Here is a 15,472-nt window from a genome sequence, read left to right on the forward strand (position 1 = left end):
AGCACGCTCATAAACAAGCCTTCCAAAAAATGTTCCTCATCCTCCTTTTTCAATTGCATCGCTGTTATTTTCTCTAGTTTTTCTTCTCTTCCTTTAGTGTATCGGCTGGTACCCACGAACAGGCATTGTTCCCTCCTTCTCCATTTTAGGCCGTACACATTCAGTAGTGGCGTTAATTTGCATCGCTGCTTGTTTTATTAGCATGCTCCCATTACCCTTGCCGTACTCAGAACGGTACTTTAACACACGTTTGTAAATCCGAGGAGATAACACATTATCTACGTCCACCTTTCGTTTGCCTAAACCAAGGCATGGCGATGGTGTAGAGGATGCGTGTTGGACTCGCTTTCTATAGGACTGAGTTTTAATCGCTGTCCCAGTTAAATGTGATTGCTTTGCGGGCAGTTCTGTTTCGCTTTCAGACATGTTTCAGACTACCTTCAGGTCACGCCGCCGCCGGATGTCACATTTTAGCTGATTGAGATGTTTATTGCTTCTGCATTAACCATATCCTCTACTTCAGTTTTTGTAATCGGTGAGCGTAGCCAAGCAAAATATATTTGAAAAAGAATTTGTTTCTACGTGCTTTGTAAATCTTTCCGGGGCTGGATCAAGAAGAAAGAAGAAGGTGCGTGCAGCGCTCAAGGCACGCGGCTTCACTTCAGTCAGCTAAGGCTTCGAAAACCTGCGGTGCGTTCGCGCAAGGTTTTCGATTTACAGAGCGTGCGTGCACAACCACCCGAGGAAGGTCTACACGTGACCTTGCTTCCGCCTTCCTTCATCGAGACGAACATGGCCCCCAACAGCGCCCACAGAGGTCTACTTCTGATACGGCAGCTGACACCTCGTCTTGGTGTCCAGTGCGGTCTTCTGTTCCTGGGCGCAGCCTTCTTAATCGCCGGCTTCTCATTCAACCGTGGCCTCCTAGCCTTTTCGTCAAGTGAGCAGTTTTTACAACACAGCTGTAAATGTTTTCGCTGCGCTTGCGATGATGGCAACAGTACCATCGCGGCGCCAATCCGCTCACCTGCGCCTGACATTAGGGCGCTAGAGGCTGCCGCTGCGTACTTTTCCTGAGCTCCAACTAAAGGAGAGGGCTATTGGGGTAACAAGTAAATAACCACCTCACCGTGTTGAGCGTGGTTTAAAGGGATGTATTCGTTCGCATGGTCGCCTCCGCTGAGGTGCCCGGGGCACTGGGGTATCAGGTATTCAGTCATGTTATCTTCCGTTTAAACTGCATCACGAGTCTTTTTCTCGCCTCAAAAGGGAAACATGGAGTGTGACTCACAAGCGGAAATAGGGTGCGGGAAGCGTCGACCTTGGAAGGAAGTGAAATGCGCTGACATATCGGGGAAGCAGATGAAAGGGGGCGGGTCGTGGAGAACTTGCGCTACCGTCGTACCCAACTGGTTGCCATCAGAAAGTATACGCGTGGTGCGGTACAGAGCGCGGTTGGTCCTGGTTGTGCCATCCTTGATAATTTCTTGTGTCAAAACAAATCGTTGTCGACGCGCACAACTACAGCAGAGACATCCTTTGCGGTTGCACCTCTGCAGGCATTTACGTTGGCGTAAATGTGCGTCATGCGTTTGGTCAGCCTTCGAGCCGTCTATCTATTGAAGCCGAAATTCGTAACTTCTTCAGGCACGGTAACGCAGCGGTGAAAAAACGCAACTTTTTTTTCGCCGCATAATAGCATCCGTACCCACAGCCGCGCTTTGACTTCGTATCAAGTCACGGGACTAGACTTCAACTCTGGTAGCCTACACAAGTACATAAGCTGTGTTTACTGAGAACGCAAGACGGCACTGATACTTTAAGATGTGCATTTTGTAGAAGCACTGAGTTTCATCGTTGAGGGCTGCATTATCTGTTCTGCAGTGTAGATTAGCGGAACGCGATTGAAGTTCTTGTGAAGAACATTTATGAAAGATGTCAGTGCAGTGCCGTCACAACCATGGTCAGTTTCAGGGATAATCGAAATGATAGTAGGAAAAATTAGCGGCAACGGACAATTAACTGAGCTGCGATAAGGCAGTCCCCTCCACCCATATTAAGGATTAGTCATTTTCGTCCTCCCCGTATGCTTAGCAGAGTGAAGGGCGGTGCCCCCTGTGCAGGCCTACTCAAAGTACAGCCGCCAGCCTCATAATAGGGCAGCCTTGTTTGTCCTGCGTACAGCTGTACGTTGTGGTTAGTGGAAAAATTATATAGCCATGTACTGTTATGCCACAGCATATGCCACCTTCTTTTTTCCCTCTCATCTGACACGAAGACGTAAATCTGCTTTGATTTTTGAAAAGTTCAGGGCTTCTAGTTGTGTACTCGCCCCTCTGGGTGCTTGAGCGCATCTGATGTCTTCACGAAAAAAAAAGTACGCTGTTGAAAAGTTGTGTGGGCAGTGCTGTCGCAAACTTTAGGTAAGGGCACGGAGCAAGAACAATATTCTTGCTCCGTGGGCAAGAGCCTCAATTATCAACATTCAAGCAATCGTTTTTACGGCCATGTCACCTTTAGTATCGCTAAAGTGGTAGCTCTCCGGCTTGCTAGGTTGGCGTCTCTAAAACAAAAATTCGAAAACTCACGTCCGAACTTAAAGTAAATGTACCCCTTGCACGCCTTGTGCCTTTCCTTAAAATAACAAATGTGCTCATTTATCTGACACCTGTTCTTTTCTCTTAATATGTGTAATCTTATGGAAATATTTGTGTTGTAGTTTTTTTCCCAGAACATGGGGTTCCCAAGCCAGGCATCGAGCGGGTTGGTCTCAGGACGGCAGTGAAGAACAAGACTACCTCACATCTAGTGAGTGCTCTCTTGCCGTTTCTACAGTTTTTCTACGGTTGTTGAGATCGCGCGTTGGTTGACGAGTGACCATTTTTTGCAATGTAATTTTGTCCACATTAAAAACACGCGTTATGAATGTTTTACTTCGCGAAAAGTGCAAGCTCTCAAAGGTTGCCTATATATAGTTTAGCAAAATATATTTCCCGTTTATAACACAGTCCATGTGTACGTACAGAGTCTATGGTTGTTGGGTATGTGAAACAGAGATCTTAAACAATGTTCTATTTTGCGCATCCCTAAGTCTTCTCCCCGTTTATATAAAGAAGTTCAGGCGATTACAATTCAGTAAAAGCTCTGCCCATACCCGCAATCTCAATTTTTTGGATAACCCCTATTTTCTCAATAATGGAAAGTTCCAGCAACCATGATATAATTTGTCACAACACGTACACAGAAAGCTTGATTATTTAGAGCTGCCGAACAAGTTTGTGACAATAGAGAACAGTTTGTTGCAACTACATTCTTACCAATGTTAGCCTCTAATGCGTTGCTAGGTTTTGGTTAAGACGAGCCCTTAAGGGGCGGGGTCACTGCTTCCCGTTTGGGTGTGTCCACACAGAGCTGAGAGAAAAAGAGAGAGACACGAACGGGACTCAACAGATCACAGTTAACTTTAATCAACGGCTCATGCTCCCTCACTGGTCTCGAGGATGAGGTAGGGTCAGTGCTCGTTCGGCTCCTGGTCAAGTACAAGCATGTAAGGAAGGTGGCTGGTTCCGGGCCGTGGAGGCGAGACCCTTCGCTCAAGCGCCGATGTGCACGGGAGGCGGAGGCTCACCGGTAGACCGGGGCTCGAGCTCTCGAACCGCGGAACGCGTGCTCCGCTGGGCTGTGGAGGGGATCTCGGAGTGTAGCTGCGGGCCCGCGGTTCCGTGTTGGTAGAAGGTGCAGGGAGCGTCTCGTTATCGGGCCGGAATGCAGGAGCGCGTTATCAGATAACTCCTACGGCAGCTTCTTCGGGGGGGATCTTTTGGCGACGGGTGTAGAAGGCGACCCTGGGCGCTTGTTGGGATGGCGCGTTAGGGAACAGAGGAGGTCCGGCAGGTCTTTGTTCGCTCCCCGCGCGTTGGTGCCGCCTTCACCAGCGTTGCGGGCGCTTCAAGGTCGCCTTGGGCTCGTCCCCGCGAAGGACAGCATTGAAGAGTTCACCTGGACGACCGGTTCACGCGATTCGCATGCGACTGATCGTTACGACTAATTGGTAGGACCGATTTTGGTGGATCAGTCGCATGCGAATCGCGTACACCAGTCGTCCATGCTATAGAATAACGTACGCAGACGTACGCAAACAGTTAGCGAACGCTATTTTTTGCGCATGCGCCGTACGTTATGCCGCTTCTGCGTTTAGCGGACGGAAGAATAGCGGACGCTATTTCAGCAAAATAGCGTGCGTACGTGAAGCCGCTTCCATTTCCAACATGGCGGCAAGTTGCGCGACAACCATCCACGGTTCCTCTCTTCTGTGGACAGTAATTTGTGTCCAATGGACCTAGTTCTTTGCTCCTGTGTTTTTAAATACGTCGAGAGGTTACCACATCCCCCTCGCGCAGCTCTGTATCGTCGTAACATCGCTGACTGTCCGAATGAAGCTGGCGCCACGCCAGCGACCGAAGCAGTGCGTGTGTGTGTGCATGTGTGTGTGTGTGCGTCTGTGTGCGTGTGTGTGCGTGCGTGTGTGCGTGCGTGTGTGCGTGTGTGTGCGTGCGTGCGTGTGTGTGTGCGTGTGCGTGTGCGTGTGTGCGTGCGTGTGTATGTGTGCGTGCGTGCGTGCGTGCGTGAGCGTGTGTGCGTGCGTGCGTGTGTGTGTGCGTATGTGCGTGTGCGTGTGTGCGTGCGTGTGTGCGTGCGTGCGTGTGTGCGTGCATGCGTGTGTGCGTGCGTGCTTGCGTGTGTGCGCGTGTGTGCGTGCGTTTGTGTGTGCGTGCGTGCGTGGGTGCGTTTGTGTGTGCGTGCGTTTGTGTATGTGTGTGCGTGCGTGCGTGTGTGCGCGCGTGTGTATGTGCGTGCGTGTCTGGGTGTGCGTCTGTGTGCGTGCGTGTGTGTGCGTGTGCGTGTGTGCGTGCGTGCGTGTGTGTGCGTGCGTGTGTGCGTGTGTGCGTGTGCGCGTGTGTGCGTGTGCGTGTGTGTGTGTGCGTGCGTGTGTGTGTGCGTACCTGTGTGTGTGCGTCCGTGCGTGCGTGTGTGCGTGCGTGTGTGTGCGTGCGTGTGTGCGTGCGTGCGTGTGTGTGCGTTTGTGTGCGTGCCTTTGTGTGTGTGTGCGTGTGTGCGTGTGCGTGTGTGTGCGTGCCTGTGCGTGCGTGTGTGTGTGCGTGCGTGTGTGAGTGCATGCGTGTGTGCGTGTGTGTGTGCGTGTGTGCGTGCGTGCGTGCGTGTGCGTGCGTGTGTGTGCGTGTGTGTGTGTGTGCGTGCATGCGTGCGTGTGTGTGTGTGTGCGTGCGTGCGTGTGTGCATGCGTGGGTGTGTGTGCGTGCGTGCGTACGTGCGTCTGCGTGCGCATGCGTGCGTGTGCGTGCGTGCGTGGGTGCGTGTGTGGGTGCGTGTGTGTGTGTGCGTGCGTGTGAGCATGCATGCGTGCGTGCGTGTGTGCGTGCGTGTGTGCGTGCGTGTGTGCTTGCGTGCGTGTGTGCGTGCGTGTGTGCGTGCGTGTGTGCATGCGTGTGTGTGTGCGTGCGTGTGCGTGCGTTTGTGCGTGTGTGTGTGGGTGCGTGTGTGTGTGTGTGTGTGTGGTGTGTGTGTGTGTTGTAAACGCGTTCGCTTCGCGATGAAATGCGATGTTGTGCTTCTGCGGGTGGATAGTGCTTCCCATGCTCCGGATTATCTTTCTCTGGCGACGTACGACTCAACCTCGCATCGCGTATGTGCAGTGTGCGTGGCAATAAGCCTTCTCGGGTTGCGCGCCAGAGTTAACTGACTTGCTGTTCGTCCCAGCAAACCGCGCGCGAGGTGATCGCGTAATTTACGATGGTAGGGAGGAGGTAAACAACCGATCGCCTGTCAATCGCGTTTCAGACTTGCAACGCATGTTGTGACGTGTTCGTTCGATACGCATCTCGGGATTGTTTTGAAGTTGAATAAAATGTATGCGTCAAACCCGGGCATTCGGCTCAGGGCGTTCTCTGCGATTGCACGAAAGAAGTGCCACGGGGCTTAACTCTTTCGCTACCGCCGGAAAATTGACTAATTTTAGGGGTCCAAGAAAACATTTTTTCCCTGCTAAAAAACTAGTTAGGCACTGATTGCAGGAACACAAAATGCAGATTATTTAACGGCCTTTCCAATAACACCAGTTTTAAAGGTTTTTATATATTACAGTTGTAAAAAAATATCAAATTCGAAATTTTTGTCAAGTTCTCGAAAAAACTGATAAAAAAGGAGTTGTGTTTATCAAACCAGCGATAGTAGAAAAAAATTAGAATATACATCTTATAGGGAAACATTTCAAAAACACGCCCTAGAAAAAATATCGACTTGCGCGGACCAGTTTGTCAGATATCAAAAAAAAAAAAATGTTAGCATGCGCGGTGCTCGTGTCATGCGGTGAAGCCCAACATCCAATTCAAAATGTGCAATTTCGGGTGGTTTCCTGGAATAAACCTGGCGGTTTTTCATTATCAGAGGCACCAATTTGCCCCCACAAAGCGAAAAACATCATGTCAATGGCTGACTTTTCATTTACAGCGAGCACAATATTTGGGACTAGCACGCGATGCGGAAAAAAACATGCATTAAGTTGAAAATGGAACGCCGTGGCTGATGCTTGTTGTCGTTCACGGTCAGTTATCTCTCAAAACATAAAGCTGAGCTTTATTATCATCTTCTTACTCGCAATTGTAGCCTTGCTCGCAAAAATGAGGTACGATGAGCTAGAATCGTGCCCTGCGATCTTTGGCCGAGTAGCAGTTGCGCGATGAAAAAGATCAGCACAACGAGCCTTTTCTATTGCAGCGCCACCTAACATTTTTCAAATGAAACAGTACAAAAACTTATCGGAGACTCCGTCCGAATAGACAGTTCAACTAAGCAGCAACATTACACACCCGGATATACCCTCGCATGGAAACGAAACTGGAAGTCGAACAGCTGGCAGTGTAAGGCCGGTTTGAAGCGCTGTCCTCTGCGGAACAGATATCTGGCGACTGGGTGTGATCTTTAGACTTTCATCTGAAGTTCTTATCGCAGAAATCGGGTTAGGGTGGGGGAAATCAGGAGCGCCGTGCTTTGTTCGAGGATCAGTCGCGGGCGCTCCAGGCGCCATGGTAGGTAGCCTTGAAGTTGGGTAACTGCGTAGTAGCGCTAAATATGAATTTCGCGATGCAGAAACGAAACCGAAACTGTCGTAAAGTGTTTGCGAATGGTCCTGGGGTAAGTAGAACTATCACAGTACTTAGAACAACGTGCGCAAAGGCAATAAAACTGCCTAAAATCATAAAGTAGCTTTGCAACCAGGCACTGCTTGACATTTTCAGCCGAATTCTGGAATTATTGCTGTCAGAGCGCGAACCTGACGATTGAAAATCGTTCGCTAGTTCCCCATTCACGCCCTGATAGCAAAAAACAAGCGCTGGTGCAGAGTAATTACGAGTTGCACACATTCTTCGTTGGTAGCAGTGACGTGCGATGACCACGCCCCTTTCCACACCCAGGTGATTCAAAAGCGTGTCGAAAATCCTGTTTCCGTAGCAAAAATGAAAACAAAACTGATTTTGAAAGGCCATTTTCTGATCTAACTCCGAACAGCTTTACTTGTTCGAGAAACGCCTGGAACGCTATGAAAAGGCGCTCCCAAAAGTATCGACTAAATTGATCGATTTTGATAGGCGCGGTAGCGAAAGAGTTAAACGCTTTCTTTATGGAACGTACTCAGGTAAAAGAATATTCATGTCGTGTTATGGCCGCGTTGCATTCAATACTAACGAAAAAAAATTCCCCGCATTTCCCCGAGGGGAAGAATGTGAAAGTGCGAATGCACGAGTTGAATTTGCGCGGTTCGGTAATGTTCGCGAAAGAGAGATCACACACACACACACACAACTACAAAGAAAGGAAGATGCATTTATTCACAGACACCTATTTGTGTTGTCGTTGTACTTGATTGCTAGAGCGGATCTCAGCTTTGAAATTTCGTGTCAGTACTCCTTTAAGCGGGTGCATTAGCCCTTCTCACGCCCGATTCCTGGCCAATCCCCCAAGTGGGTATGTGCCATGTCAGCGGCCAGGCAGCGCGCGCCCATCTCCCCCCGTTGCCAAGGAAGACGAGGAGATTCCTGGCCAATCCCCCACGTGGGTATGTGCCATGTCAGCGGCCAGGCAGCGCGCACCCATCTCCCCCCGTTGCCAAGCTTGACGAGGAGCGCGCGCACCCGCAGCTGTTGCTATGCGGACGGCGGCGGACGCTTCAGGCTCGCTTAAGAAGTGCATTCGCACTTAAAAGCGTTTGTTTACAATTGTTGGGATAGTCGTAATATGTCCAAGCACTCCGCGGTACTCCGCTAGCAGATCCGCCGGCGAGTCATTTCGCACAACGCTCGACAGATGGCGCCGTAAGCATTAGCGTGTCGCTACGAAAAACTGATGAGACGCTATACTAAAACTCCTCTCGCGGTGTTCACGTAGCGTGACACAAAAATTTAGCGTTTTGCAGATTTCTCAAAAGTTCCAAGTGTAATCGTTAGAATACCGTAAATGGAGATACCAATTGGTCGAGCGAAATTTTTGAAAAACCAAAAATAATAAAAATATAGCAATTACAGAAACTGTCAAAACGTATACGGCATGGCATTTTCACAATAATGTAGATTTCGTGACAATTTCACCTGTAATCGTTATAATTGCGTAAATGAAGATAATGGCGAACCGTGTAACGCGCTGCATTTCCACAATATTGCCGATTTCGCCAAAGTTCCAAATGTAATCGTTAGAATAACGTGAATGGTCGAGCAAGATTTTGAAAAACAAAAATAAAAAAATATAAAAGTACGAAAAATGTCAAAACGTATCCGCGAGGCATTTCCACAATAATGTACATCTTGCGGAAGTTTCACCTGTAATCGTTATAATTGCATAAATGAAGATAATTGGTTGAACGACATTTTGACAAACTAAGAAAATAGGAAAAATATAAAGTAATTACGGAAAATTGCGAACCATGTAACGCCGTGCATTTCCACAATATTGCAGATTTCGCGAAAGTTCCAAATGTAATAGTTAGAATATCGTAAATGGAGATAATCGGTAGAGTGAAATTTTGGAAAAATAAAAAAATAACAAAAATATAGAAAAAATACGGAAACTGTCAAAATGCATACTTCACTCCAAAATATTGCAGATTTCGCGAAAGTTCTTGCTGTAATAGTTATAATAGCGTAAATGGACATAATTGGTGAAAGGAAATTTGAAAAACTAATAAAAATAACAAAAGTATAAAATAATTACGGGAAATTTTCCACAATGAGCAGATTTTGCGAAAGTTTCAAATGTAATCGTTCATCATCATCATCATCATCATCATCATCATCATCATCATCATCATCATCATCACCAGCCTATCTACGCCCACTGCAGGGCAAAGGCCTCTCCCATTATTCTCCAATTACCTCGGTCCTGTGCCAACTGTGACCAATTTATCCCCGCAAACTTCTTGATCTCATCTGCCCATCTAACTTTCTGCCGCCCCCTGCAACGCTTGCCTTCTCTAGGGATCCACTCTGTTACCCTTAATGACCAGCGGTTATCTTGCCTTCGCATTACATGCCCTGCCCACGTCCATTTCTTCTTCTTAATTTCTACTAATATGTCTTTAACACCAGTTTGCTCCCTGACCCACTCTGCTCTCTTCTTGTCCCTTAATGTTACACCTATCATTTTCGGCTCCATTGCCCGCTGAGTCGTTCTCAATTTAAGTTGAACCCTCTTAGTGAGCCTCCAAGTTTCTGCCCCGTAGGCGAGTACCGGTAAGATGCAGCTGTTATACACTTTCTTCGTCAGCGACAATGGTAGGCTGCTATTCATTATCTGGGAATGTCTGCCATATGCACCCCACCCCATTCTGATCCTTCTAATTATCTCTGCCTCATGGTTGGGATCTGGGGTCACAACTTGGCCTAAGTAGATATATTCGCTTACCACTTCCACTGCCTCGCCACCTATCTCAAACTGCTGTGCTGTCCCAAGGTTATTGATCATTACTTTAGTTTTCTGCATATTAATTTTCAGGCCCACGGTTCTACTCTGTTCGCCCAGTGCGGAAAGCATGCTTTGCAATTCGTCCCCCGAGTTACTTAGCAAGGCAACGTCATCAGCAAATCTGAGGTTACTGAGGTATTCTCCATTAACCCTTACTCCCACCTGTTCCCAATCCAACGTTCTGAATACTTCTTGTAAGCATGCTGTGAATAACATTGGAGAGATTGTGTCTCCTTGTCTGACACCCTTCCTTATAGGTATTTTACTGCTCTCCCTATGGAGGATGATGGTAGCTGTAGACCCACTGTAGATATCCTCTAGTATTCTTACATAATGCTCATCTACCCCCTGGTTCCGTAATGCCTGAATGACTGCTAGGGTTTCGACCGAGTCAAATGCTTTCTCATAATCTATGAAGGCTATATATAGGGGTTGAGTATACTCAGCGCACTTCTCTATCACCTGATTGATCGTGTGAATATGGTCCATTGTTGAATAACCTTTACGGAACCCTGCTTGTTCTTTCGATTGACTGAAGTCTAAGGTTGTAGAGATTCGGTTAGCGATTACCTTGGTAAATACCTTGTAGACGACTGACAGTAAGCTGATTGGCCTGTAATTTTTCAAGTCCTTCATGTCGCCTTTCTTATGGATTAGGATGATGTTCGCGTTCTTCCAAGATTCCGGTACCATTGCGGTCATTAGGCATTGCGTGTACAGGTTTGCCAGTTTTTCAAGTACAATTTCTCCGCCATCCTTCAAGAGGTCTGCTGTTATCTGGTCCTCACCAGGTGCTTTGCCCCCTTTCATTTCTTTCAAAGCCTTCCTTACTTCTTCGGTCGTTACTGGTGGGATGTCTATCTCCTCTGAACTACTGTCTCGTTCGGCATTATCCTGTAATCGTAATGTAATCGTTACAGTAATGTAAATTGAGATAACTGGTAGGGCAAAATTTTCAAAAACTAAAAACAAGAAAAATATTTAAAATTGCGGAAAATGGCAAAGCGTATAACACATGGCATTTTTTACAATAGTGAAGATTTCGCGAAAGTTTCGCCCGTAATCGCTATAACAACGTAATTGCAGATAATTGGTCTGACAAGATTTAGAAAAAAAAAACATTTTGGCTGAAAAAAAACTCGCACTAAAGACAGGCGGCATAAGGATGCTACGTATTAGTAGATAATTATGCGAATTTCCGCAGAATATTTTTCTTGGTATAGTAGATTTTCCGGGAACTTAATGAATTCTTGTTTTGACGCTGTAAGAAATTTCAAATTTGTAGGGGTGACTTACACAATTTTGACGGTTACTATGATATTCAAAAATGAAGTTTGATAATAACTATGTACCTAATGCTTCCAAAGAGAAAGTTCAGTTGATTGTAATAGTTCTCACATTTTTTATGTTGTTCATGTCATTTAAATTTAGGTGTCGTACGTTTCTGGTTTTCAGTTATGTCGCTGCTCTGCACAAGACGTTGACGTTGCTCCCGTGTAATTGTTTTCTGGGCCTTGTCAGGCTGCTAGTTAGCTTTATGGCCAGCAGAGTGGGGAGAAAAATTCTGGTGAAATAAATACTGGATTGGTAACTAGTATGGCGTAATAAAGTGCATGACATGTTTCGGGTGGGAAGCGTAGAGTGCCTCCCAACGCACCCAGGTAACTTTGTCTTGAAAAATCTTTACGCACTTCAAACCGGTTCGTTTACTGTCGCTTCCCAAAGGCTGATGCAAAGCGCAAGAATAGCGAGATTCACTGCCATTGATAATTTCGTAATTTCGCTTATGCTTCATGACGTCTCGTTCGTTCTGCCAGAGGGTGCAGACCCACTATACAGGTATCGATAGCAGAGCTGTTAGGCCGACTCTTTTCCGGCCATCGCCCCCCAAAAACCTCGAAGCCTCAAGAAGAAAAGCAGGTTATGGAGGTGCTAGGAATCGAACCCAGAGCCTTCACGCCATGAAACCAGCAACCTAACCACTGGGCCGCCCCAAAGGCCCCAGGGGCACGGGGTTGGCAGCGGCAGGGAACATTAGCATGTGCAGCCACCTGGCGAGAAAAAAGAACGCTTCCCGTTGTCGCAATCTAACCTAGGCCCCTTGCGTTATAGAAGCGGTGTCTATCCGACTGACGTATCATCGCCTTCCGGGCTCGCAGCAGTGCGTTTCGGTTCGCAGCGTAGGCGTTGTCTTTGGACGAAATGATCCGGTCCTGCCAGTCATGAAGAATTCTCAGCGGCAAGTTCGGAAACAAATGATAGGTGCAACAGGTGGGTCTACGACTAAGGAAGAGGGACCACCGGCTCTGCTGTTTCGCCAGGCTTGCACCACTGGTGCAAGCTGCGCCAATTATTTAAACTGCTGATTATAAATAAACAGGAATTTCGCAAACCTAGCAGACATTTCTCCGATGTTGTGGCGTTACGTACGGCAAGACCAACATAAATGTACGTGACCAAACTATTCGCTACAGTGGGCCTTCAACAAATCAGGCGTTTTTTTTTCTCGAAATGCGCCAGATCAAGGAACCGAAACTACATTGGTTAATACTGCAGTGGCAAGAAAAACTTGGCAACTTTCCTATATAACAGGGGTGGTAAGAAAATAGTTGGCATAATGCCCTGAAAACGTGTACGCATGAGCCAGATCTTGCTGTTTCACGGATTGAAATGAGCCAAGTCCATTTTCCCAACGGGCGTTTGCTTTTGGCTTGACTGTTCGGACTGTTTCGTAGGTGTTTTCGGAAATTCTTTTTTTCCTTTTCGAAGCTGGTTTATTATGAATTCAGGCGGAAATGGGGCAAAAGTCGAAAGATCTGTTCCCAGATGTCAAGGGTGAAGTCAACGGAAGGAGTGAACGAAATGAAACCGAGAGATGTGAAACAATTATTTTCATTTCGTCTTACCCGTCCCTACGAGATAACTCTAGTTATATTTATTTCTGTACTCCCATGTTTACCATCTAAGCACTTAACCAAATAGCCGCCTCTTACCAGCCCTGGCAAACCTCCCCCACCCTCTGAGAGTACGACCACTTCATTAAGGTGAAGAAGATATCAGCAGCTTTCTTGTAAAGCGTTTTGGAAAGTCGTAACAAAACAATGGCGAGCTTGCTTACTTCGGGAGGGCCTTTAGGCGTGCCCAAAATAATTATCCTAGGGAACAATTCGAAAAGAGCTGCTAATGGTGCCAAGACTACTCACTTGCTGTCTAGGTATAGTTCGACTGTTCTTAAAGCTCTGGTGCATATTTTATTGCCTTTAAACCTCCATTGCATCATGCTTGAAAGTCAATATAAATAAACTTTTCATAACAATTCCGCATCAACTTGAGGGTTTCAATTTAATATGAACCAAATGCAAACTTATCAGGCTAATATTGATCAAAGTCATGGCGTAATGTTTAATTACTTGTGGCCATAAACTTCCCGTAGCCGACACGTAAAATATATAATAGCTTTGACGGCGTTGTTCTTAGATTTCGTAAAAACTTCCGCTTGTTGCTCAAATTCGCGTAAAGTGGATTTGGCTCATTTCGGAAAAAAAAAAAGTGAAATGTTCAACATATCGACTATTTGGTGCGTTTATGCTCCTATCCGTAAGCATTTTTCATGGTGAACTTTGTCAATGTGCGAGTAGAGTTTGAAGCGGGGGCATGTATCTTTTCGTGCGATTTTTTTTTTTTTTGGGGGGGGGGGGGGCGGCAGAGAATGCGCGACGTGCTCTGGCTTCTTTGTTAGTTCTTTTAGTGGAAGTAAAAACCTCTGCTTGCTGAATTCTTGATAAATCTAGTATGCATTATAAGATCAATGACTGGAGATATCGACCTGCGAAAGCACTTTTACGTTAAAACCCGCCAATACGACCCATTACTGTTTTCATAATGGCGCTCCCACAGACCTCTACAAAGGAGGAAGCCGGTTTTGGGTTGTGTGAGCGTGATGGAAACTTGTAGCGGTGTTTGTAGTTCGGATGGTAGCAACGGGTAAAACACTGGTTAGAGCTGTCACTTCGGATGCCGCCTCTGCATGCCACCTATTCAGCTTTGACGAATGGGGTCGAATAAGGATGCAGAGCTTCTAATTTTTATATGTAGTGCGTACGGTACAGATTGCAAATCTTTCTGCTGCTCTCTGTTCTGCTCTGCTCTGATGTTTGATATTACTCAATATAAGTTGCGCCCCTGTCCAGATTAGCACGACGACCATCCGCTTTGCTACCGACAAGAGAACCCTACAGTCCTCGCATATGTTTTTTCTGCTTATAATTTTTTATGCAGGTCGCAAGCACGAACGGCCAGCGACAAATAGCCCGTATGGCGCGAGAAGTCTACTACGTCACAGCTGATGAACCCAGTGAAATCTTAGCGGATTCACGAAGGGCACTGACGGCCGGGAAAGGGAGCCAAGCCAAGAACAGAAGTCTTGTGATCACGCCGGCAGGAATGGAAGATGTAGAAGAAATATTGCCGGGTAAGGGCCCTGGGTGGGTACCGGGAGAAAGTACAAGGTGACCCGACGTGTTTAGCAACAAATATTTTTTTAGAGGACGCCATGTGCGCTGTTAGCCTTTGTTGTGAACCCTTCTGTTTGCCTCTCTAGATTTCCATTGGTGGATACTCTTTTTGCCAGTGAGATTTTATTTCCGTTCTATAAGCATCATCCTCATTATTAACAGAGGACAAACTCGCGGGGAAGACACTCTAGCTCATATTAGGCGAAGAGAAAGGGCATGGGCGCGTAACGTGATGCTTATGAGGGACAACAGGTGGACTGTTACTTTGACGGAGTGGTTGCCAATAGACCGTGAACGAAATAGTAACCGTCCAAAGATTCGATGACGGATGAGCTACGAAAAATCTGGGGGGAAAGGGTAGACGCAGCTAGCCCTCAATATACGTGGCTGGAGATGCCTATGATCATGCAGTGGGAACAAGCAGTCAGATCATGATGATTATTACCACGAATTAAACCCTAATACGGGCTAAGAGTAAGCGCCTCGCCGATTTCCAGTTAGGCTTGGAAGTGGGCACCTGGCCTGGACATCACCCTTAACGTCCGCTGCCAGCTTGCTGGCTAACTTCATTCACGCATTAACGCACTGTCGTGTGCCTTCTGTGTCCCCCCCCCCTTGTAAAATAGCGGACCCCTATCTATTGTTTGCGGGGATAAATTGGTGGCAGATGGAACAGCACTGGGATAACTGGAGATCTATGGAAGAGGCTTTTCCCTGCAGTGGGAGTACAGAGGCTGATGATGATGGTGGTGGTGATGATTGTGGTTGTTTAAGTGAGTATGGTCCCTAGAAAGATCTTTCTAGGGACCATAAAGTGGGCTTTCCTCGTTGCGCATTCCCTCTTCGGGCTTAGTGTTACTAATGTAACAGAACCACTTGAAGTATCAGTAGATATCCCAGGGGTATTTTCCCCATTCTGTAAAGCA

General features: G+C 46.9%; 1 protein-coding gene across 1 annotated transcript in view; it reads left to right on the forward strand.

Moving 5' to 3' along the window:
- The first annotated feature begins 2,723 nt into the window (after nt 1-2,723).
- The window catches only part of LOC144168272 (uncharacterized), a 46,398-nt gene continuing 33,649 nt past the window's right edge, over nt 2,724-15,472 (forward strand). Inside the window, exons 1-2 of the mRNA XM_077697288.1 lie at nt 2,724-2,808; nt 14,311-14,503. Coding sequence (XP_077553414.1) covers nt 14,347-14,503 — 157 coding nt within the window. The 5' untranslated portion in view covers nt 2,724-2,808; nt 14,311-14,346. The remainder of the gene's footprint in view (nt 2,809-14,310; nt 14,504-15,472) is intronic.

This window comes from Haemaphysalis longicornis, unplaced genomic scaffold (genome assembly GCF_048455015.1).
Source record: "Haemaphysalis longicornis isolate Haplotype H1 unplaced genomic scaffold, Haemaphysalis longicornis Haplotype H1 scaffold_2, whole genome shotgun sequence".
Taxonomy (NCBI): Eukaryota; Metazoa; Arthropoda; class Arachnida; order Ixodida; family Ixodidae; genus Haemaphysalis; species Haemaphysalis longicornis.